The 23550-nt window shown below is 36.9% G+C and overlaps 1 protein-coding gene across 2 annotated transcripts in view; it reads right to left on the bottom strand.

Annotated features, from left to right (window-relative positions):
- Asz1 (ankyrin repeat, SAM and basic leucine zipper domain containing 1) overlaps positions 1–23550 on the bottom strand; it is a 45148-nt gene that overhangs the window by 15825 nt on the left and 5773 nt on the right. For both annotated transcript variants that reach the window (XM_051151885.1, XM_051151884.1), the window contains exon 4: positions 23434–23545. In XM_051151885.1, the coding sequence (XP_051007842.1) occupies positions 23434–23545 (112 nt within the window). The remainder of the gene's footprint in view (positions 1–23433; positions 23546–23550) is intronic.

Below are 23550 nucleotides of genomic sequence, written 5' to 3'. Positions count from 1 at the left end.
ATAAGTACTGGTGCCATTTTATGAAATGTGCTACCTTGTGAAATAATGGCAAGGGCACGGATGGACATAAAGTCAGAAGGCGTGCACACAGCCTTTAGTGTCTCTAAGGTGTGCTTATGACACATTTGCTTTTTGATTTTGCAGTTCACAATTAAAACACTTGGGACTTTTGAATTTTTGAGGTTTACCACTGACTGCACTTATGAGTCCTCCTATTTATGACTATGGAGGTGGCTATAGTTTCTATTTACTTTGCTTTGCATTTAATGAGTTACAATTTCAAAAGATACATCCTTCCTTTGTTCTTTTTCCCATTTATTAATTTATTTTCTTTATATCAGATTGCAGCTTACCCTGTCTGTCCCTCTCACCTCCTTTTCCCTCCTCTCCCACCCGTTCTCCTTAGAGATGGGGAGACCTCTCAGTATATTAACCTGCCTTTGCATATCAAGATGCATTAGGACTAGGTGCTTCTTTTTATACTGAGGCTAGACTCGGCAGGCCAGTTAGAGGAAAGGGATCCAAAGGCAGGCCACAGAGTCAGAGAGGCAGCCCCTCCTCCAGTTGTCAGGGGACCCACATGAAGACCAAGCTGCACAACAGTTACATAGGTATGTGTGGGTCAGTCTCTGTGAACCTCCATTGGAGCAATTAGTCAATTCTGTAGGTGTTCTTGTGGTGCCCTTGTCCTTTCTCACTCCTTTGTGTTTTTTTATTTAAAAGTTTCTTTTTAAACATATACATTTGTTTCTTTTAAAACATATACATTTATATTATTATACATGAGTAAAATAAACTACATACAGCAGGAAGAACCATGAGACAATCAGGAATTATATAAATGTTACATTCATAGTTATTTGGCTATTTGTATTTGGCAAACTTGAGCAAACATCTTTCCTATCTTGTTGGGTCTAAATTTCTGAATGGAGATTAATATCTATCATGTCTCATCTCTATTAACTTAAAAACATCTATCCTGATCTAAAAACATCTTAACCTCTAACCTACTAAGCTTAATTGAAAGACTAAACTATCTGGTCTTCAAACCCACGAGGGACTTGAGAAGGGATAAAACTAAAATATCTGAGTGAACCGAGAGTGCAGGTTAGCAGCTTCCAAAATGAAGAAATGACTGAGATAGTTTACTGCCTGAACAGTCACCCAACACTGCTCTTTTGTTTTAATGCAGAAATCCTTGCACATTGTGACCATTCAAGTGTCTATTGCAGTAGGTCTACTGGTTCCCTCTAGTGGTCAATATTGTCACTGGAGTAAATTTAAATTAAATGGAAGAGGACCTGGGCAATGTGTCCTGGAACAAATGGGATGGTCTCACTCTAAATGTTAATAGTGTCTATACCATTTGAGTCTCTCTGCTTCTGGGTTAGCTCACTCATTATGATCATTTCTAGTTCAATCCATTTATATACTCACTTATAACTGGACACTAGCCCAAGGGGGAGGTCCCATGAAAGTCTGCACCTACCAGGAAAGTGGGATAGAGGTGAGAACATCCTATTGAGACTCTAGGTGAGAAAAATATAGGGGATAGGGAAGTAGGTGGATCCAGAGGGTCCTAGAAACCTACAAGAGGAACATTATGATGGGTGGATCTGAGCCCAGGGGTTCTGCTTGATCAAAGGCACCAACCAAGGACAAAACGTGCAATCATCATCAAACCCCTACCCAGATCTAACCATGGGACAGAACATTCTCCACAGTTAAGTGGAGACTGGGGACTGACTTTCACAGGATCTCTGGTGCCCCATATTTGGCCATGTCCCTTTGTGGGAGAGGCCCAATGGCACTCAGAGGAAGGATAGCGGACTACCAAGAAGAGACTTGATACCCTAGCACCATATTCAGGGGGAGGCCCCTCGGTCACAGTCATAGGAAAGGGGATTGGGGTGAAAGTGGGAGGGAGGGAGGAATGGGAGGATGTTGGGATGGGGTAGAAAATGAGATGTAATATGAATTATTTTATTTTTCAATAAAAATGTGTTAAAAATGTTAATAGTGTCCCTGCTGAGGAAAATAACTTTGTGTTTCCATACATATATGACAAAGTATCTTATCTTCACTCTTAGATGATGAAAGGACTAAATACAGAATTTCAGATCAAAATTGATTGCACAGACCATTTCTCTTCTTTCATATACAGGTGTTAAATTGTCAAATAATGATGATGATCATTCTTGCATAGGAAGTATTTTGATATAACACTTATTTCCTTATTAAGTTTTAAATTTCCTTAAGATATTTGAAGTTGTTATGTACCTATGTATTTTATTTCTTAATGAAAATGTACACATTGCTTCTTTAGTTTACTTCTCTTTCTGCTGTGACAGAAGGTTTTATTTTGGCTCCCAGTTCAAGGGTACACTTCATGGAAGTGAAGTCATGGTGACAGGCACTTGAGGCATCTGGTCACATCGCATCCACAGAACAAGAGAGAAGCATACTAATGCTCAGCTTACTTTTTCTTTTTCATTCAGTTCTGGGACTACAGCCAATGAGACTGTTCACCTAATTAGGGCTCCCACCTCAGCACACCTGCAGAAAAACTCCCTCACAGACCTGCCAAGACATTTGTCTTCTAGGCAATTCTAGATACTGTCAGGCTGACAATCAGTGTTAACCATTACACTTAGAAATACTTACTTATTATGTAAACATTTTCTCATAGAAGCAAAGAATCTTTCATTATTTAGGATGAGGTCTTCAGGATGTGCCTATTCCTAGCCATTAGGGCTTCAAAGATAGCACATCTTTCTTTCTTTCTGGAAGCTTATTAGACAGTACAGCATTTGACAACATTCTTTGTTTCCTATCTATTAGATAGAAATAGATTTCCATTCTATTAGTGTTGTGTTGTATTCTAGACACTTTCCTCCCATCTAGCTTCTAACCGGCTTAGCTATTCTCAGCAGTGACACACTTAATATGCACATACACGTCGCTTTGATAATGGCCAGTTTCACACTTGGCTGTACTTGTTTCACAGAGTCCATCTGTTACGTTGTGGCAGCAAATCCCTCTTCCATTCTTCAGGGTGATAAGGCCCCTTTCAGGTTCTTCTAGTTTTCCTTTCTTTAGTATCCACTTTCCTTGGACTTGCTGCACATGTTTAATCTTATGATGCTGGTATGCTCTGAAGTTTAATCACTAGTGGCTATGCACCCTGCTTTCTGGCCTACTGTCATGATCTAGCAGAACACAGAAGACTCGAGTCCAATGTCCTTCCCTTGTCGGTTGGTCATGCAGACTGGACATGTTCTCAGGCTTCCCACCCTGCATTCTTCTGAGATAGACCTTTTCCAGGCCAGAAGCACTCCCCTTTGTTTTAAATAGAACTTTTAAAAACTTTTAAAATTATTTGATATCTACATTTTTTGTGCAAGGTAAAGATGTATCTTCTGCTTAGTATATTAAAGTCATAAAGCTATTTTTGCCCAAATTGTTGATATTAGTCAAATTTTTATCTAGAAATTTCAAAATTATTCATAAGGTTAACACAATCCCCTTGGTCCTTTGAATAGGCTACTTAATTTTACAAAACTATATAAAAATACCCCCTTAAAATTCTCTCATCTTAGCAGTTTTTAAATTTTTCATGTAATACACCTTAAAATTGTTATTGTTTAGGTCCTTCATTTTTCCTTTACACTTATTACTAGACTATGTTTGCTCTCAAGAGTAGGATCTATGACACCACTGTATTTTCCAGTGTTTCCTATGGAATCCCTTAATCTTTGTGAGCACACATAGATATGCCATGGTTGTGGCATTCAATTCTGTTATTCTAGAGTTGAAACTTGCTACAGATAATGTATAAATGCTCTGTAGAAGTAAATTAAAACACAGTTGTGCTCTATTACAGTCCTGCAGGTCTGCCAACTTCTGAGTTAGAGTATAAGCAGTCATGTTAGCTAGCTTAGGTTCAAAGCTAGCCTATTGTGCACTTGAATCATAAATCATTTTTCTGAACCTTTTATCAAGTCTGACTTTCTGGGTACTTCAATAAAACTTCCACTAGAGGGCAACAACACTCAACTTGATAGTAATACTCATTCACAATGATATACCTACTATTATGAATTAAATGGTTGGCTTATCCTCACGTACATATTTTATGAACATTTAACTATTATCTACTCTTTTTAAAATCTGCTTACAAGTGTAGCTGGAAGAATAATGAAACAAACAAGTGGTAAGAACTGTGTATCTACTTCCAGGAATAGAGTAGTTTTAGAACAACACCGGAGGGGCTGCCACGGCATGTTGGAAGTGCTGCAAGCTACTCTCCACTTCCAGGGAGATGGTGTGGAACCCTTAAGAAGTGGAGCATAGGACGAGGTTCTTGGGCTAACTGGGGAAAGTACTTGTAATGGCCAGGGCGTTCTTGTGAGAATCTTGTTAAGTTTTATGGAGAATGTTACAAAGCTTAAGCATGGCCATATGCAGACACTGGCTTCCAGTTTGAGACCATATTCCTGCTGGCACATGAGATGTGCCCATTTCCATCTGTTGTTAACTGTATGCACCATTACAGAACTAAGCTAGCATGGAGATGCCACATCTTTGAATCTTTAAAACTGTGTGTGTGTTGAGGCTCATGACTGTATTTCAGATAGCTGCGACTAATGTTCTAAGAAACAGAGTGTAAAGAAAGTAGACCTAGGGACCTGAACTCCAGGGAGGAGAAGCTATCAGAAACAGGGGTGTTTGAAACACATGTTCACACACTTCCCTCTGAGCTTCAAAAGTAATCCACCTCAGGTGTTCATTATGGAGACAAAGCTGATCCATGTGAAGGTAGAGAAATAAAACTAAGGCTTCAAGACCATGAAAAACAAAGACCCTGGTGTTGAATTGAGTACGATATTCTCTCCTCACGTTTTTCTTTGAGGCAGTTCCTAATTCCTGGCTAGCATTGGTAGCTGGCAGTACAGGTTGGTCTTCTCACGGTACAACCCATAAAACTTGGAGTTTGGTGATGCTAAAACACTGAGAATTTCAAGAAGCAAGAATCTGGGTTTCAGGACTTCCCAAGTAAGATGGTGGTTTGGAAGTTCCATCATTTTCTATCCCTGCCAGAGAAAACAGCTGAAAACAAATTTATTATGGTGGGTGATAGCTCCACAGAGAAGCAGGAAGGAGGAGCCATGGACCTGCACTTTTGTGAAGTCAGTGGGAACTACTAGGAAAGTCTGTCTATCCTCCCCATACCTTGTCCCCACTGCAGGAACATTAGTTGGACAGACCAAGGGTTGGATCCCCCCTTCACCACTGGCAATCAGATTCAAAGCCAATGTCATTTGTGTGCCTCAAGGCTGAAGAATCTAAAGCAGATATTCTAGCTTGCGTTACTGGAAAGTGCAAGACAAGGGATTCCACTGCCCCCTCTTCCTACCCTCACTTGAACAGCCAGAGAAACGACAGTTGCAGAGGTACTACTAAGGTCTGGATACAACATTGGCAGCAAGGCAGGTGGTCCATGCAGGCTATGGAGCCCGGAATTGAAGAGTGACACTCCTATGTGCCTGTACTGAGGTGAACAGGAAGCATCACCTTGAACTTCCACACTCCCGCACCCCCCCCCCCAACACACACACAACATGTGTTGCAGAACTGGAACCAGGATCTGTGGAGGCATGGGCAGAGGGCTGTCTATTATGGGTACTGATCAGTAGAGGCTTTGGCAGTAGCCACGGAACTGTGGCCTGCACAGCACCCTGAAAGGCTCCCAATTGCTTCCACTTGGAGCAGCATAGGAACTGAGAACTACACTGCTGACCTCAGCTGTGCCAGAAATGCAATATAAAGAAAATGGGCACTGCAAATTCAAAAATCTGCTTTTACATGTTCGAACCACAATTGAAAACTGCACCTCCCCCTCCTCAGAATACTTTACTACATGAAACATACAGGGAGGGAAGGAATCCAAAACCGTTCTGGGGGAAGAAATACTGTGTGGTGTGATGACATTTTAAATCACTTTGTCCTTTTAGGTTAGTTTTTAGTTTTTAACTTCACTTGTGCATAAGCATCCCTTAATGGTCTTGCTTTGGTTATTATGTCACACTGTAAGATTCTATGATCACTCTGGTGGTTTACTCACCCACTCTAAAGTTTACTTGCTGCTATTCTCCCACAACTCACATCTTTTCCTTCTGATTCAAACTTCATTTCCTTCTTTTTTCTTTTGAATTGTAACTGTCCAAAGGTTTAACAATCTGTAAACTCTATAGGTACTATCCAACATTTTAACTTCTGTTGACACCAATTTCTCCTTTCCATCTATTTTAACCCCCTTAACCTTTTCTCAGTTGCTGCAACACTAATCCTACCCTCATTAAACCTGCTTCCTTTTACTCTTACCCTTAATAAACAATATCTCAGGATATAATTCTATCCTGTTCCTTTGGCCTGCTAATAAGTTACTGAAATGAAATGACTGTTTAACTGATTCCTACAATACTCACAAAGCGTGCATATCTGAAACTGTGGTTGCCTACGCAGTTAATGTTCTAGTTTAAGAGTAGGGCAAGCTGGGTGTGGTGGTACACACCTTTAATCCCAGCACTCAGGAGGCAGAAGCAGGCAGATTGCTGTGAGTTCGAGGCCAGCCTGGTCTACAAAGCAAGTCCAGGACAGCCAAGGCTACACAGAGAGACAGGTCTTGAAAAACCAAAAAAGAAAAAAGAAAAAAGAAAAAAAAAAAAAGAGTAGAGCAGGTTATGGTGGCCGGTAACCTGTGCGATGGACGGAAGGCTTAGCTTCTGCACTATGTTCCTTACTGCACTACAGCTAGTCCCACTGCAACGTCACAAATAATTCAAATGAAAGAACAGAATGGACACAAAAATCCAATCAATTAAATAATTCCAGATGCACAACAAAACCTATAAAATAAATGCTAGAAACATGAAAAAAATCAAGGAAGTATTATGCTTCTAAAAATATACTAATTCCATAGTAGTTAATTCCAATAAGATCAAATCAGATGAAGTCCCAGATAAAGAGGTCAAAAGGGTAATTATAAAAATGTTTTGCAAAATCATAGAGGCAACAAATCATCTCCTAAATAAACTCAAAGGGAATACAAATAAAGAGATAAGTGGAATAAGGAAGCCATACAACATACGAAAGAGGAATTCAAAAAAGAGGAGATACAATTTTGGAAAAAAAAAAAACCTGAACTGAAATGCCTGATGCCATGCTTCCATCATGATGGTCAAAAATTCATCCTCTGAAAACTGTAAGCCCCAATAAACTTTTTCTTCTATAAATTGCTTTTGTCACACTGTCTCTTTACAGAAATAGACAAGTAACTGAGACAGCCACAAACCCGGCACAGTAGAAAGTCTCTCTTTTACCATGAGTCACCTGGAAGACAGAATACTAGTGATGGAGAACAAGATAGAACATCAAGACATCTATCAAGAAAATAGTAACAATGTATAAAGGTAATAAATGAAATCAATGAAACACCATTAAAAGACAAAACTTACAAATCATGTGGATGGGCAAGGAGAAGAACATCAGACTAGAGGCATAAATAATACATTCAATAAAGTTCACATAGGAAAAGTTTGCAAGGGCAGTCTGGTCTACACAGTGAGTTCAGGACAGCCAATGCTACTGAGACACCTTGTCTCGAAAAAACCAAAAGAAGAAGATGAAGGAGGAGGAGGAGGAGGAGGAGGAGGAGGAGAAGAAGAAAGAAAAGTTTGCAGATTGAGAAAATGAGCTGACATCCATGATTCAGGAGGCATTATACTACCAAACAGACAACAGGAAACAAACCACCCCATGCCATATTCTAGTTAATATATTCCAGTTAAAATCCAAAGCCTAGAGGACAAAACTGCAGGACAGAAGAACCAAATTACAGACAGAGGCAAACATGCCAGAATTACAGTAGATCCAAAGACAGGAGCCCTAAGAGCCAGGACAGTATGGAATGATATATCCCAAGCACCAAAGGACCAACCCAGATTGCTATGTGTTATAGCTGAATGAAGAAGTTTCTATGATAAGCACAACCTAAAAGAATTCATGATTGTTAAGTCAGCACAACCAAAAAATACCCAAAGGAATTCTTTGCATTGAAGGAAAAAAAAAATCCCTGAGATTATAGGAAAGAATAAATCTTACTTTAGAAGAAATATTGGGCCATTAAGGAATGGGAAAATACTAAAAGCTACAAAATAATAGAAATGACAGACATTAATAGAGTCCTTTCAAAAACAAAGTTAAGTATCAATGGTCTCATTAACCTTATCAAAAGAAACACCTCACTATCAAAGAAAAACAACCTTAGGCAAAAATAGGGGAAAATCATTTAAAGCAAATGAAACTATGAAGAAAGTGGGCATTATTGTTATAATATTGGAAAAAGCAGAATTTGGTTTTTCAAACCAAAATTATTCAGAAAAGGTAAAGGTTGTATCATACTGATAAAAAAGAACAATAATTCAAGATGATATTATAACACATACACATGAAAATCCAGTACATTTAAGTTTATAAGAGAAACATTTCTGGATAAAAATCACAGATTACCCCTAGGACAATAATAGTGGTGGTTTGAATCCCTCACTTTCACCAATAAACAGATCATACTGAAAAGAATTAAGCAGAGAAATATTTGAATTAAATAACACAATAAATTAAATGTACTTAAGAAGCATCTCTAGAACATCCCATCAAAATATTATACTCTTCTTAGCAGTCCATGGAAATTCCACTAAAAATTATCTTGTAGTAGGATACAGAACAAGCTTTAGTAAATACAGGGAAACTGAAATAATTGATAATGTCCTATCTGACAAAGGGATAAAACTAGAAATCAACAGCAAAGAAATGACTAAACACACACAAACTCATGGAGATTGAACAATACCCTCCTGGTATTGATGGGATTGTAATCAAACAAATCAAGAAGGAAAATGAGAACAGAACCATCTTAGTCAGGGTTCCTGCTATGATGGTAAAACAGCATGACCAAAGCGATTTAGGGAGTAAAGGATATATTTGGCTTATATATTCCAGGTCACAGTCTACTGAAGGAAACCAAAGCAAAACTTGAGGCAGGAACCTGGAAGTAAGAACTGAAGCAGAAGTCATGAAGGAATATTGCCTACAAGCTTCCCCTCATGGCTTACTCAGTCTCCTTTCTTCCCTTTTTTTTTACATTTATTTTTAATTTTTTACATATATATTTATATTATTATGTATATATACAATAAACTACCTATAGCAAGAAGAACTATGACACAATCAGGAATTATGTAAATGTTACATTCACATTGTTTTGGATATTTATATTTGACAGCCTTGAAGAAAACATCTTTCCTATCTTGGTGCATCTAAAATTCTGAATGTAAATCAATCTCCATCACCTCTTGTCATTATCAACTTAAAACATCTATCTAGAATGAAAAACCTCAACCCCTAAACAACTAAGCGTCATTGTAAAACTAAGCTACCTGGTCTTCAACTCCATCAGACACTTGAGAAGGAATATATAGGATTACAGGTTAGTAGCTTTCCAAATGAGAAGATGACAGAGACAGTTTTCTACCCGAATAATCACCCAAAACTTTCTATTATGTTGGAGCATCTTCTTCACCCTTCTGGCCCAATATATCTCACAGACATATTTGTGAAGCAGGAACTATTGAGGACTTGCTTACCCTGTCTTGGCAGAGTCTGGCTGTCGACTCTGCTTGCATCCAAGCTTGCCCTTTTCCTAGGCAGAATTCTGTCTGTGGTAGAAATGAGGACATTTGGCCCAGTGGCTAGTTTGCCACATTTGAAGCCTTCTCCATCAGGAGGTTCTTTGATGCTCAGCATCCTCTTTGAGATAGGCTGGGTATTGCCAGGAGCTAATCTCTCTCATTGTCAATGAATATTCAAAGTTAAAAAAAAAAACGTTTTAAATGCCATCAATCAAGGACCATGTATGATGTGGAACTTAGACCCACTGCTCAGTTGTAGCACAGTCTTCTTGTGGATCTCATGTGTGGAGAGTAGGGACTACTTCGGACATGCACTCTGCCTTCTTATATAACCTAGGACCAATGCCCCAGGAATGACACTGTCCAAAGTGTGCTAGGCTCTCCCACATCAATCATTAATCACAAAAATGTACCAAAGGCTTGCCCACAGGCCAATGTGATGGAGTTAACTCCTTAAATGATGTTCTCTCTTCCTAGATGACTATAGTTTATACCAAAGTGACAACAAACAAACAAACCAATACAATACACCAAATCTTATGGGATGCAATAAAAGCGTTCATAAGAAGAAAGTTTATAGCTACAAATGCCTACATTAAAAAATTCAAAGTGCTACCAAATACTCAACTTAATGTTACACCTTCGAACCTTAGAAAAAGAAGAATAAATCAAATAAATGGGAATCAACATATGTGAAGAAATAATTAAAATTATGGTAGAAATAAATGAAGTGGGAACATAAATGTAAAGACTCAGTGAAGCAAAGAGTTCTTTGAAGCTTTAGTCAAAAGAAAAGACACTAATAAAATTATAGGTGAAAATGCAAACATTACTACAGATATCAAAAAATTCATAAAATCATTAAGACATACCTTAAAAACCTATATTGCTCTCAACTAAAAAAGTAGAAGAAATATGAATGAATTTCTAGATGTAGTTGATATATTAAAATTATCAAGATGAGAATACAAATGCAAGTGAAGATGCAGACAAAGAGAACACATGGGATTCTAAACTAGTCCAGCCACTGTGGAAGTTAGTACAGAGGCGCCTAAAAAAAAAAAATCTAAAACTCTTATAACACAGGTAAGCCACTCCAAAAAACCTAAGTCTGACTACAGAGACACTTGGACATGACATTTTATTGCTGCTCTTTCCACAAGTGTTAACAAATGGAGCTAGTGTGAATGCCCATCAACAGATGACCTTTTAAGGAAAATGCAGTATATAGATAGCATGTTATTTTTCAGCAGTAATAAAAAAATGAAAACATAAATTTATGGAAAAGTGATTAGAATTTACAGACACTGTTCTGAGTAGAATAAGGCAGAGTCAGACAAATACCTCACATTTCCTTTCATACAAATACTCTATATGTGGTGTGCGTGTGAGTGTGCGTGTGTGTTATAGAGAAGGACCTGGAAGAGGAAGATACAAATCTTAACCAAGGCAGTTACCAGAAAGTCAGGGTAGCCACGCATGTGGCAAGAGCACAGTAGGACAGCAGGTAAGACTATTTGGGGAAAGAAGCTCAGCAAGTGTGGGCAGTGGGGAAACGTGTTGAGTATGAACAAAATGTACAAACCTATATGTATGAGATGCCATAATGAAAGCAATCAATTTGTAGGCTAACTCAAAAACTTAATTGATGAATGAAACACAGTGGTCATAAGTATTCTGTAAATAGTAAGTAAAATACAGTGATTAAAAATAAATATGGAAATAGTACCAACAAAAAAATGTGACCCAGAATACACAAAGTTGTTTATTTGGTTCTTTATTTTTCCGTTTCCTAAACGTAAGCAATATGTGTATTGTGGAAGGGAACTATAAAACAAGAAAAACTGGATGTTAAGAGGATCTTAGCATTCCATCACATCTGGCATTTGTGATTCACAAAGGGAGACCGGCTCAGGTAAGCCACCGAAGTTTGAATTGATACTAAGGATTATAAGTAAGAGTAATCCCCCAGCTCTGATTCATCTCACTACCTGATCTCATTAAAATAATCTTTCCTTGTTCTAAGAAAACTATTAACCATGTAAGCCAGAAGAAACTATTTTCTGTGAGACTAGTACAAATACTTAAAGGAAATATTCAAAACTAGCAAAAATTTCCAGACTTTCTAAGAGACAAATCAAGTGGTCAAAACCCTAAGCATACAAAATAAGATGCATAACCTTTTAAAAAATCAAACTTTAGAATCATTTTGATGATTATTTTACTCTCTCTCTCCCTCCCTCCCTCCCTCTTCCACTCACTGCCTCTGTGTGTGTGTGTGTGTGTGTGTGTGTGTGTGTGTGTGTGTGTATGTGTGTGTGTTTATTATATTTAAGAAAAAAAGTAACTAGGCAGAGGCAGGCAGAGCTCTGAGTTCAAGACCATCCTGGTCTACAGAGTGAATTTCACGATAGCTAGGGCTACATAGAGAAACCCGGTCTCAGAAATCTCCATCCCCTCTCCAAATAATAGAAACATTTATCTTTTGATTATTTGCTTTTAATTTTGAGAGAGGGGGGGATGGGGAGGGGGAGGAGAAGGGAAAGGGAGAGGGAGAGGGAGAGAGAGAGAGAGAGAGAGAGAGAGAGAGAGAGAGAGAGAGAGAGAGAGAGAGAGAGAGAGAAAGGGGGGAGGGAAGGAGAGAATAACAAAGTTGGGTGGCTAGGGAGGTGGGTAGGATGTAGGGAGGAACTGGGGAAAGAGGAAACATGATCACCTATATTATATAATAAAATTTTTTCAATAAAATAAAAAATCAGTTAGAGATCTGTATATTTGGTAATAAAAAAGTCCTCAGCATCTTGTGGCAAGAACCCTCCTCCCTACAGATTCTGGCACCAAGAACCCAGGACTGGAGAGGAAACCATAAGAGGACAATGATACAGCTAACTTTTCATTAGAAAACAGCAGAGGCCAAGAAGGAAGAAATAAATAGTTTAAAAGAATGTAGCAGTTGCCAGGTAGTGGTGGCACACGCCTTTAATACCAGCACCCAGGAGGCAAAAGCAGGAGGATCGCTGTGAGTTTGAGGTCAGCCTGGTCTACAAAGTGAGTCCAGGACAGCCAAGACTACACAAACAAGCCCTGTCTTGAAAAACCAAGGGAAAAAAAAAAAGAATGTAGCAGTTAACCTCGATATGGAATAAGGAGACTCAGGTTTATAAAACATATTAAGGAAGCATAGGGTGCTAAAACGGCTCTGTGCATGAAGGTAACTGCTGCTATGTGATGCAAGGCTTATTTCCAGAACACAAAGAAGGGTGGAAGGAGAGAACCTCTGTCACAAGGCTGTGCTGACTTCCACAGGGGCGCTGCTGCATATATCTGCCTACGAAGACACAACATGTACATGGATAGTAAACAAACAAACAGAAATGCTCAGGAAGCTAGCATAGGAACCACTGCTCTTAGAGTCACAAGTTTACATTGTCTTTTTAATCTTTGGCCTTGAAATGAAGCTACAAAGGCAATATTAATTATATTGGGCTTCACGTCTAAACATGACAGAGGTATGCATTGTTAATGGAGTCCCTTTTATTCTGAAGACTATGCACTTCAATTTTCTCAAATCAGGAACTATCTGAAATGTTGCCTGTGAGTATTGAAAAAAAGGACACTTATGTACACATTTTACAAAGGCAAAAATGAATTTTCAATTGCTTTAGTTACAGATCTAGACATACAGAGAAATGAATAACCACTAGAGGTAATGAGCTCAAGTTGCAGAGCTGATTCTGTATCTTCTAGAAAATGTGTTAGTGTGCCTGTACATACACATAAGGCATTGTGTAAATGTATGGTGTCTCATGTACACAAACTAATACATAACAGGAAAGTGCAGTTTGTTGTTGCTATTGTTTTTAAAAAGCAGGTAAAATGTGGGAAGACTGGAATGAATACCAAGAAAACAATAAGTATGGATAGTAGAGATAGTTACTTTTTAAAAAAGACCAATTGAATTGGGTGTGGTGGTGTACACCTGTAATCCCAGGTCAAAAACCCCAAGAAAATTAAAACAACAAAAAGTAAAAATTCAGTATCATAAAATGATTAAAAATAAGAATAGCTGGACTTTTCAAAAGGAACACCAGAGGATACAACAACAGAAAGTTTTAGTAGGTATTAAAAGAAAGTAACTTTCAAATCCATGGTCCTGTTGTTTCATTAGTTGTTACATATATGCACATGTACAGACATAGTTCTAAAAGGAAAAGGATTACTGATTGAAACAATATGCAGGGCAGAATGAAGAACCCCAGAGAAGATGATTAAGTGGGGAAAATTAAAATTAATAGCATAATTGCTAAAATAATAATAATAATAATTTATTTTTTATTATATCTATCAAATATAAGTTTAAATGCATGGCAATACACACAAATACAAATCAAATTAAAACATTCTAAGATTCTACCCTATCCCAGGAAAAACACTAATTTATAGTAGATTTTAGTAAGTAAAGAGTTGGTGTTTTGATTTCTAGGGTAGCCACTCAGGGAACAATGAAAGAAAAAATAACTGACAAGATAGCGAGTTGAATAAGAATAAAAAATTTGATCCTCAATCAAAATTAGAAAAAACTGCATTCACTAAATGATAGATATCTGATAATGATAATGGACTAGGTATCCCAATGAAAAATAGATATCATCAATTAATTGATATTTAAAAGGAAGATTATAGTTCTTATTTTAAATGAAAGCAAATAAAAATTGATCCCTAGCAACATATACAGACACACACATGTACATGACTTATTTATACATTGGCAGGACATAAAGTGAAATTTCTTTCAGAAAGCATACAATATGATCTAGTAAACAGTTATTTTGAAGTTATATCTTCAAAATGTATGAACTTTTAAAGTAATCAACTCCTGGAAGTCTGTTACAGAATTAATGTTCATATCCTTGCTAGAGTAACATTGGGTACCTTAGTCTACACCAAGCAATAGCTCAAAACAGAAAAACACCTTCATAATATGATACTTTTATTATAAAAACAAAACTGAAAAGATAAATAACAAAATTATAGAGTTAGAAAAACATAAAGTGGAAGCTTAAACCTTAAGAAATCTGGCTCGTGAGATATTATGCTCACCCACCATATGATACAAGACTGTCAAGTTGCACACAACTTAATGTCATCAACATGATCATGTTTAATAAGGACAGTGTACTGGCAATATGAATGCATTAGAGTTCTCAAACAAAGATAAAGTTATTAAGTATTCACAGAAAGATCCCATTTTTTTTAGTGAAATGAACTGTGTGCATGTACACATTTGCATGTGAATACATTTGTGTTTTAAAAGGATTGGGGTCTTCATTAAACCACTTAATTACTATCTTTGAGAGAACAGAATGGATTTCTTAAGTCATGGAAAACTTGTACTTACTCCATGGATCTATTTGTTATTTATATATTCACAACAAAAATCTGTCAACTATGTATATGTAACTTTAAAAGGAAAAGGAAAAACACCAGGAAGTAAATGGTCATTTCCAGTAATGTTTTGTAAGTTGGAAGAATGCTGTCATGGCGTCTGCTGGTGTTGTCAAAGGCAAGCTGTGCCACACATTATTTAAGACAGAAGCATGCTCTTGTGACAGGCTATACTATACTCGCTCTATCAAGCTGCTCCAGTGACATTTATAACTAAATTTATACTCTGAGAAAGAGGTGAAAAGTTTCCCAGGGTCTGTCTTCTTTTTTTTTAAGACTAGGCAATAATATTCAACAAGTTAATAACCACACAATGATTACGTCAAAACATTGATCATTGGTTAATGGTTTATCAATGGAAATAAAACATCTACTGAAGTTAAAATGCCACATAAGTTTGTAGAACTCTTATCTCATGACTGAGAAATCCAAATTTAACAAAATCCTTGGCCAGAAATAGGACCTTCCAAATATAAATATATATAATCTTCCAACAAACTAGGGGGAAATCTCACAAATTCTAAAAACAAGAAACATATTAAGTTACACATGCTTTTACAAGGCTAGTACTTTAACAATAAAAATGTCTGCTCCATTTATGACTGATTTATAAGCAGTATTTCAACAACATATTTAAAAGCAATTAACAGTGCTTGGAAGGCAGCAAATGTTAAGACACACATGTCTGATAAGATGGCTCAGTGGTAAAGGCCCTGGCTGTGCAAGCCTGCCACATAAGCTTGATCCAAAGAAACCATATAAAGGTGGAGGAAGATAACAGACTCCATGATGTTGAAACTCTGAAACTTTTAGGGAAAGCATGGGAAATGCACTCGAAGATGTAGTATTAGGCAAGGACTTTCTGCACAAGACTTCAACAACACAAGAAGTTACCTAGTAAATCAACTCACGGGACAGAGGAAACTATCAGTAGAGTGAAAGAAGCCTACAGAATGGGAGAAAATCTTTGACTGCTAAGCACTTAAGTGCATAACCTTTAAGAAAAACATAATTGTGGCTCTGTCTTAGAGCATTAATTTTAAAAATTAGTTTCAAGTTGTTAGTTCTTTGCCATTAACACCAAAGAATGAAAGAAAGGAAAATAATAAAGTAATAAAAGAATGAAGTAAATTTCTTTGTACCTACATGGAAAACTTATGAAATGTTAAATTAATATTATTTTGAAAAAAAGCTACAAAAGAGATCCACACAGAAAATAAACACAGAGCAGACACTGAAACAGTTATAAATATAAAAGCCAATTAAAATGAGAAGGTATTAATTTCTTTTTGTCAACATGGTGAGCTAGATAATTTGGATCAAAGATGTGAAGATACCTTAAGTAGTTATATTTCTTTTAAAATTAAATTTTCTTGAGAACAAAGACAGCAAAGACTCACTGAACTGAAGTCCAGAGAGCAAAAAGCCAGTGGTAAAGCTAACTTTTTACAATTGCTTTTGCTCAAGGAACCTTGCCAGTTCACAGAAATCAATGGAAAAATGGCTTTGAATATGAGAATTAACAGTCCTGGGATATACATGGTGAAGGACTTGATAAATCATACTTAAGACATATTAAGCTTGGACTCAAGGGGTGGTACTTAAAAAAAACTTCATGATCATACCTCCACAATAGTCCAGGGAACATCAATATCCAAATTTAAGATGACATGATACCCGAACTGACAATGTCCTAGACACCTTTTAGAATAAGCAAAAATTTCACTGACATATGATTGATTGCCTCATATTGTTCACAGTAAGTTTTAAAAATCCAATGACTGCACCTGGCAATTAAGAAAAGACACAAGCTCTTTCCTTATCTCTGTCTCTCTCTGGAGTACCCCTCCTTCCCCCTTCCTTCTCTCCCATGCTCACATAATAAACCTTCATATAATAAAAAAAAGGAAAAAAAAAAAAGACACAAGAGCTGTTACCAACAGAAAAAAAAGCTCCCAAAGAACATAGAAAATCGTCCTTTAATATGGCACACTTACCACATTAGTGAAGTTTTAGCTTAGAGTGCAGAATAAGCACTTTTACCTGTTAAGCCATTTTATTGGCCCTAGATTTACATACTTACTTATCTACTTACATAAAAATGCAGCAGCAGCAGCAGCAATATCAAAGCAGTTAAGAACTGTGCTATAGCTGGACATGGTGACACACCTTTAATACCAGTATTATAGAGGCAACGTGAGGCTGAGGCTAGGCTGGTCTACACAGCCAGTTTAAATGAAAAATAAAAGGCCCATACAAAAAGGCTAAGTTGCATTTGTTTTAATTTTTAGACTTCCTTGAAAGAGAATAGTTGGAAAGCTTTCTCCCAGGTCAATTGAATAGGTAGGAAAAGAACACCATCAGCACTCAGAGCAACAAGCATACTAATGGAAAGACTGTTGACTCTGGAAACGGTTAGAACTCATGGATCTATGAGACAAGAGCAACTCCTGTAGGGACAGTCTTGGTTCCTGGGTGCTGGGTGAGTTATTTTTCTGCCCTTTCTTGGTAGCTAGAATGTACCTGGAAGCAGAAAGACTTCCAGCGAACAATGAAGGTAGAAAAGTTCAACTTCATGTCACCTATAAGAGTTCCACTTACTACACAACAAGAACTTGATTTGCACTTTATCAAACAATGGCTAATTTCTCTAAACCGTCTAAAAAATAGTTCCAGACAGAAAGGAGGGAAGAAAGCAGGGTCTGAGAGAGGAAGGAAAGTACAACAGTGAACTATACAGGGTATAGTAGAAAAAAAATGAAAACAGATAACCATTTGGGGGTAATAATATTCAGCATTGATATAAGGTAGTTGCTGAAGTAGACAAATAGCAATCCCAAGCACAAAGCACAGTCTCCTGTAAGCTATGAAGTAGTTAATAAAGGTGTGGATCAGTCCATGCTACCCAAGGGAACTACTCAAGGCACTTGACTCCACTCAGGCAGGCAGGGGTAGAGAAGGATGAAGTTCTGGCAGCAATGCTATAACCACTCATGTTCCCTGAGCTTAATTTTAAAATGCTTTAAATTCTGCCTTTCAAAGTTAGCAAATAAGTTTATAGAAATTTAATATATATATTACCCTTTCAATTTCTAAGCCAACTTTCTATTTTATTATGTCAGCTATTTTTGCTATTCTTTTCTACTGCAGTGGTAAAACAAATGACTAAAGCACCTTATAGAAGGAAGGGTTTAATTGGCTAATGGTTCCAGAGGGATAAAAGTCTGACACAGCAAGGAAGCACAGTAATATGTAGCGGGCATGGAGCTAGAGCAGAAGCTGGGTCTCGGATTTTGAACAACCCAAAGTGTGGAGAGCAACTGAGATGGCACCTGTTTTCAACCTCTCCATGTCCTCAGCCTCCACAAACAGCGCCACCAACTGGGAACCAAGTACTCAGATGTCCAAGACTACGGTGGCATTTGTGATATAAACCACCACAACCATGAAACAAATATTTAATAATTCTTTTAAAAATTATTATCAAATATTCATAGGCTAGAATATCAAGTAATAAATCATTGACATATACAATATGGAAACTGTGATACTCATTATTTTTGGTTAAGAAAATTAGACACACAAATATCATATAATTCTATTTATATAATATCTGTAGAATAGAATTATTATAGTTATAGAAACCAGTTGCAAATGACACATTAGCTACTAAAAGGGAATTTAACAGGAAAAGGTACTAGTAACATTCATAGAGAGACAGGAATGTTCTGACTTAGAGCATGGATAGCAGAAACATATAATGCTTCAAACAGTCAATTATACACTAACATGTAAATACTTTACTAAATATAAATTTCAGATAATTTAAAAATGACATTATTATAGAAATCCCTTAGTACCATTCCAAAGACTTCAAGCAAATACAACATTTACTCTTAACTTTTATTCTTTTTATTCATTTTAGCAAAAATTTGAAATTCACATTATTCAGTTTCATTGTAAAAGTCTACAGACTCCTAGATGCTTCTTTCTAAAAAAGAATTCAAAGCCTCATTTTCTTCAGCCCCCATATTTTATCTACAAGCTAAGACTCTATGTTTTGGTATGTCTCCATAAGATACAGATGTGTCCAAGCCACTTCAGGCATCAGATCAGACAGTTCAGTCTTTAGCTTACAGCCTGACTTTTAAGGCTTTTTATTACTTTTATTCTTGAAAGAAAATTACAGATCTTATTTTAGTGTAAAGAAAATCTTCCTAGATAACTAGCAATCGGGTGATATCCAGCTTTACAAAATTAGTCATTTATAAGTTTTATATATATCTCTTTTATCATTCTAAGAGGTAATTTTTATGTGCAAAAGAATTGTTATGAAGAGACTATGTCAACAGACTGAAAGTAAATTCATCTAAATGTTTGTTTTTTCTCTCTGACATCTTAATAATAATCCTTTGTTGCATTTATCTCTGGAATACTTTGTACATACTACAGGAAACTGAAACTTTTAATATCAAACAGGTTTTAATCATTTTCCCCATTGTTAATGATTTACCCATTTCCCTCCAAATCTCACTGTATTCAGTTTGGAGACTGTTTTCCTTTTACATGACACATGTCATTTCTGGTCTATTTTATATATCTAAAAGATGATGCCTAGCTGTGAAAAGGCACACTAAAAGAACCCAGGATGCTGATTGGTTTGTCATCTCTATTATGCTTAGAAGCCAGTCAGTAAGTGAGCAAAGATTTCACTACTTCCTGTCGGTATAGTCTTTCTGTAAGTGGCGCAGGCTTGACCTTGACCTTTAACTCACAACCCCCTGCTTCAGACTCTTGCATGTTAAAACTAACAGGCCGTGCTGCCATGCTTGACTACTGCCTACAATATCTTGTAAAAGTAAGAAGCAAAACCCAAAACTGAAGAACTCATAGCAAAATCAGTGTTCCACTGAGTCCAGAGAGGCAAGTCTTATTTCAGGCCACTTCTTTTTTTTTTTTTTTTTTTTTTTAACTCTCAATTTATTTAATTAATATTTTGACACTTTCAGAAAATGAGTCAAAATGCATTTTCATATATATATATATGTATATATATATACATATATATATATATATCTTTTTGAACTGTTCTGACATTGCTTTTCTTTCTTTTTTTTTTTTAAATTTTTTTTATTAATTTATTCTTGTTACATCTCAATGTTTATCCCATCCCTTGTATCCTCCCATTCCTCCCTCTGCCCCCCCATTTTCCCATTATTCCCCTCCCCTATGACTGTTCCTGAGGGGGATTACCTCCCCCTGTATATTCTCATAGGGTATCAAGTCTCTTCTTGGTTACATGCTGTCCTTCCTCTGAGTGCCACCAGGTCTCCCCCTCCAGGGGACATGGTCAAATGTGAGGCACCAGACTACGTGAGAAAGTCATATCACACTCTCCACTCAACTGTGGAGAATATTCTGACCGTTGGCTAGATCTGGGAAGGGGTTTAAAATTTACCCCCTGTATTGTCCTTGGCTGGTGCCTTAGTTTGAGCAGGACCCCTGGGCCCAAATCTGCCTATCATATTGTTCTACTTGTAGATTTCTAGGACCCTCTGTATCCTTTTATTTTGCTATTCTCCCATGCGTCTCTCATTTAGAGTCCCAGTAGGATGCCCTCCCCTCTGTCCCAGTTTCCTGGTAAGTGAAGGCTTTCGTGGGACATGCCCCTTGGGCTAGTATGCAGATATAAGTGAGTATATACCATTTGATTCTTTCTGCTTCTGGGTTAACTCACTCATTATGATCATTTCTAGCTCAATCCATTTATCCACAAATTTCGGGAATTCCTTGTTTTTAATAGCTGAGTAGTACTCCATAGTGTATATGTACCACAGTTTCTTTATCCACTCTTCTACTGAGGGACACTTAGGCTGTTTCCATGTTCTGGCTATTATGAATAAGGCTGCTATGAACATGGTTGAGCAAATTTTCTTGCTGTGTGCTGGAGCATCTTCTGGGGATATTCCAAGGAGTGGAATAGCTGGGTCTTGAGGAAGCCCTATTCCCATTTTTCTGAGATAGCACCAGATAGGTTTCCAAAGTGGCTGTACTAGTTTGCATTCCCACCAGCAATGAAGGAGTGTTCCTTTCTCCCCACATCCTCGCCAGCATGTGGTGTCGCTTGAATTTTTGATCTTAGCCATTCTGATGGGTGTAAGATGGAATCTCAGTGTCGTTTTGATTTGCATTTCTCTGATGACTAACGAGGACGAGCATTTCTTTAAGTGTTTCTCGGCCATTTGATATTCCTCTGTTGAGAATTCTCTGTTAAGTTCCAAGCCCCATTTCACAATTGGGTTGTTTGTTTTGGTGGTGTTTAATTTCTTGAGTTCTTTATATATTTTGGATATTAGACCTTTGTCAGATGTAGGGTTGGTGAAGATTTTTTCCCAGTCTGTAGGCTGTCGCTTTGTTCTCTTGACAGTGTCTCCTGCCTTACAGAAGCTTCTCAGCCTCATGAGGTCCCATTTATTAATGGTTGACATTAAGGCCTGGGCCGTTGGTGTTCTGTTCAGGAAGTTGTCTCCTGTGCCAATATGTTCCAGGCTCTTTCCCACTTTTTCCTCTAAGTGGCTTAGTGTCTCTGGTTTTATGTTGAGGTCTTTAATCCACTTGGATTTGAGTTTTGTGCAAGGTGACAAATATGGGTCCAGTTTCATTTTTTTACACATAGACCTCCAGTTAGACCAGCACCATTTGTTGAAGATGCTGGCCACTTCTAAAGGTACAAATCTTAATGACAGTACCCACAGATTCGATTCAACTCAGGTCTTGATCATTTGTCTCAATTTCAAGGTACAACAAATACAAAATATACACTTAAGAGTTATGCAGAATAAAAATACTCCTACGAAGTGGTATGCTAAAAATTTAAGATATTTAAATACCAACTCTTTTTAATCTTTAAGTGTTAATTATCTGTATGCCTTGGCCTTTTTAACACTTTATCAGGGTTTCTTAACTGTACTGCTATTGACATTTTGGGGTTAGTAACCCTTTGCTTGGAGGGATAACCTACGAATTATAAGATATTTTACTGGGCATCCCTGATTCCTGACTGCTAAATGTTACCAATATTTTTGAGATATAACAATCAAAACTATCTTTAGAGATTGCCAATGTAGTATGGAAAGCAAAATAGGTCTTTCTTGAGAAGTACTTCAAAGAGGTAAAAATCTTTTTTATTCTAGGAAAGATCTAGAAATGCCATGTACCTTCCAAGGTTGCTTGTCTCATCTAATAGGTAGCAAACTAAATTAGAAAGAAAACTTCAAAGTTCAGCATAATTTCTGCTACATTTAAGGCAATGGAGAGTAACTATTTATAATTGTAAATTATGAATGATTATATCCACACTAGACGTTTATTTTATGTGTACTAATTCCTACTTTCTTCATTTTGAAGAATAGCTAAAACAAAAAGAGAATAGAAAGATTGAATAGAAAATAAAGCCAGGGAAGTAAGTCAACTGAAAATTTCAAGTGATCTATGTTTATTATTAGTGATGTCCAAACATATATGTGGCACACTTACTGTTTGTATCTAGTGCTTTTCGTATATGCAATCACCTAACTAACTGGTGAAGTGTTAGGAAAAGAAAAACACTTCTATGTATTTTCTTAGTATTTGTAAAAATAAAAGTGTCAATTCTCTTAAGAATACTTATTATTGTTTTAAGTATGTGTATACATGTATGTAGGTGTGTGCGTGTGAATGAATGTGCCTAGTGCATCTAGAAAAGGGTGCTGGGTTCCCTAAAACTAAAGATCCAGGCTGTTGTGAGCCACTCAATGTGGGTTCTGGGAACTGACCTTAAGTTTTTGCAAAAACATTACATACCTCTCTTAACTGCTAATCCATCCTGCCAGACTTAAATTCTTAATTCTTACATGGAGAAAAAACTTGAGAAACTTTACTACTGTACTATTACTCAATAACCATTTTCTTTTGAGGCTATAATTCACAGTAAACAGGTTTAGAGTTCTCTTTCCTTGTAATTTCAAAATCTTAGTCCTCTAAAGTTTAAAAGCCAGATGTTTACCTTCGTGTTATCTCCTTCTGATAATCTTATTCAATCAAAGTATGACTTTATGACGCATTTGCATTTTCATTCACCGTTTGGCCAAGCAAACAATGTTATTGATTTTTAAGTATTCACTTTATCAAATGCGTAACAGGTTGCTGTACATATATTATACGTAGGTATAAAGTATTTTTAACAGACTTAGGCTCTTACCTACAAGCAACATTTGGATCCGCATTTCGTGAAAGCAGTAACTCTACACACTTCAAGACTTGCTCCTCTGAGCCACGAGCAGAACATGCAGTTATCAAAATGGTTAACTTGTCTACA

This window comes from Acomys russatus, chromosome 10 (genome assembly GCF_903995435.1).
Source record: "Acomys russatus chromosome 10, mAcoRus1.1, whole genome shotgun sequence".
In the NCBI taxonomy this organism is placed as follows: Eukaryota; Metazoa; Chordata; class Mammalia; order Rodentia; family Muridae; genus Acomys; species Acomys russatus.
This window is presented reverse-complemented; position numbering and strand designations above follow the sequence as displayed.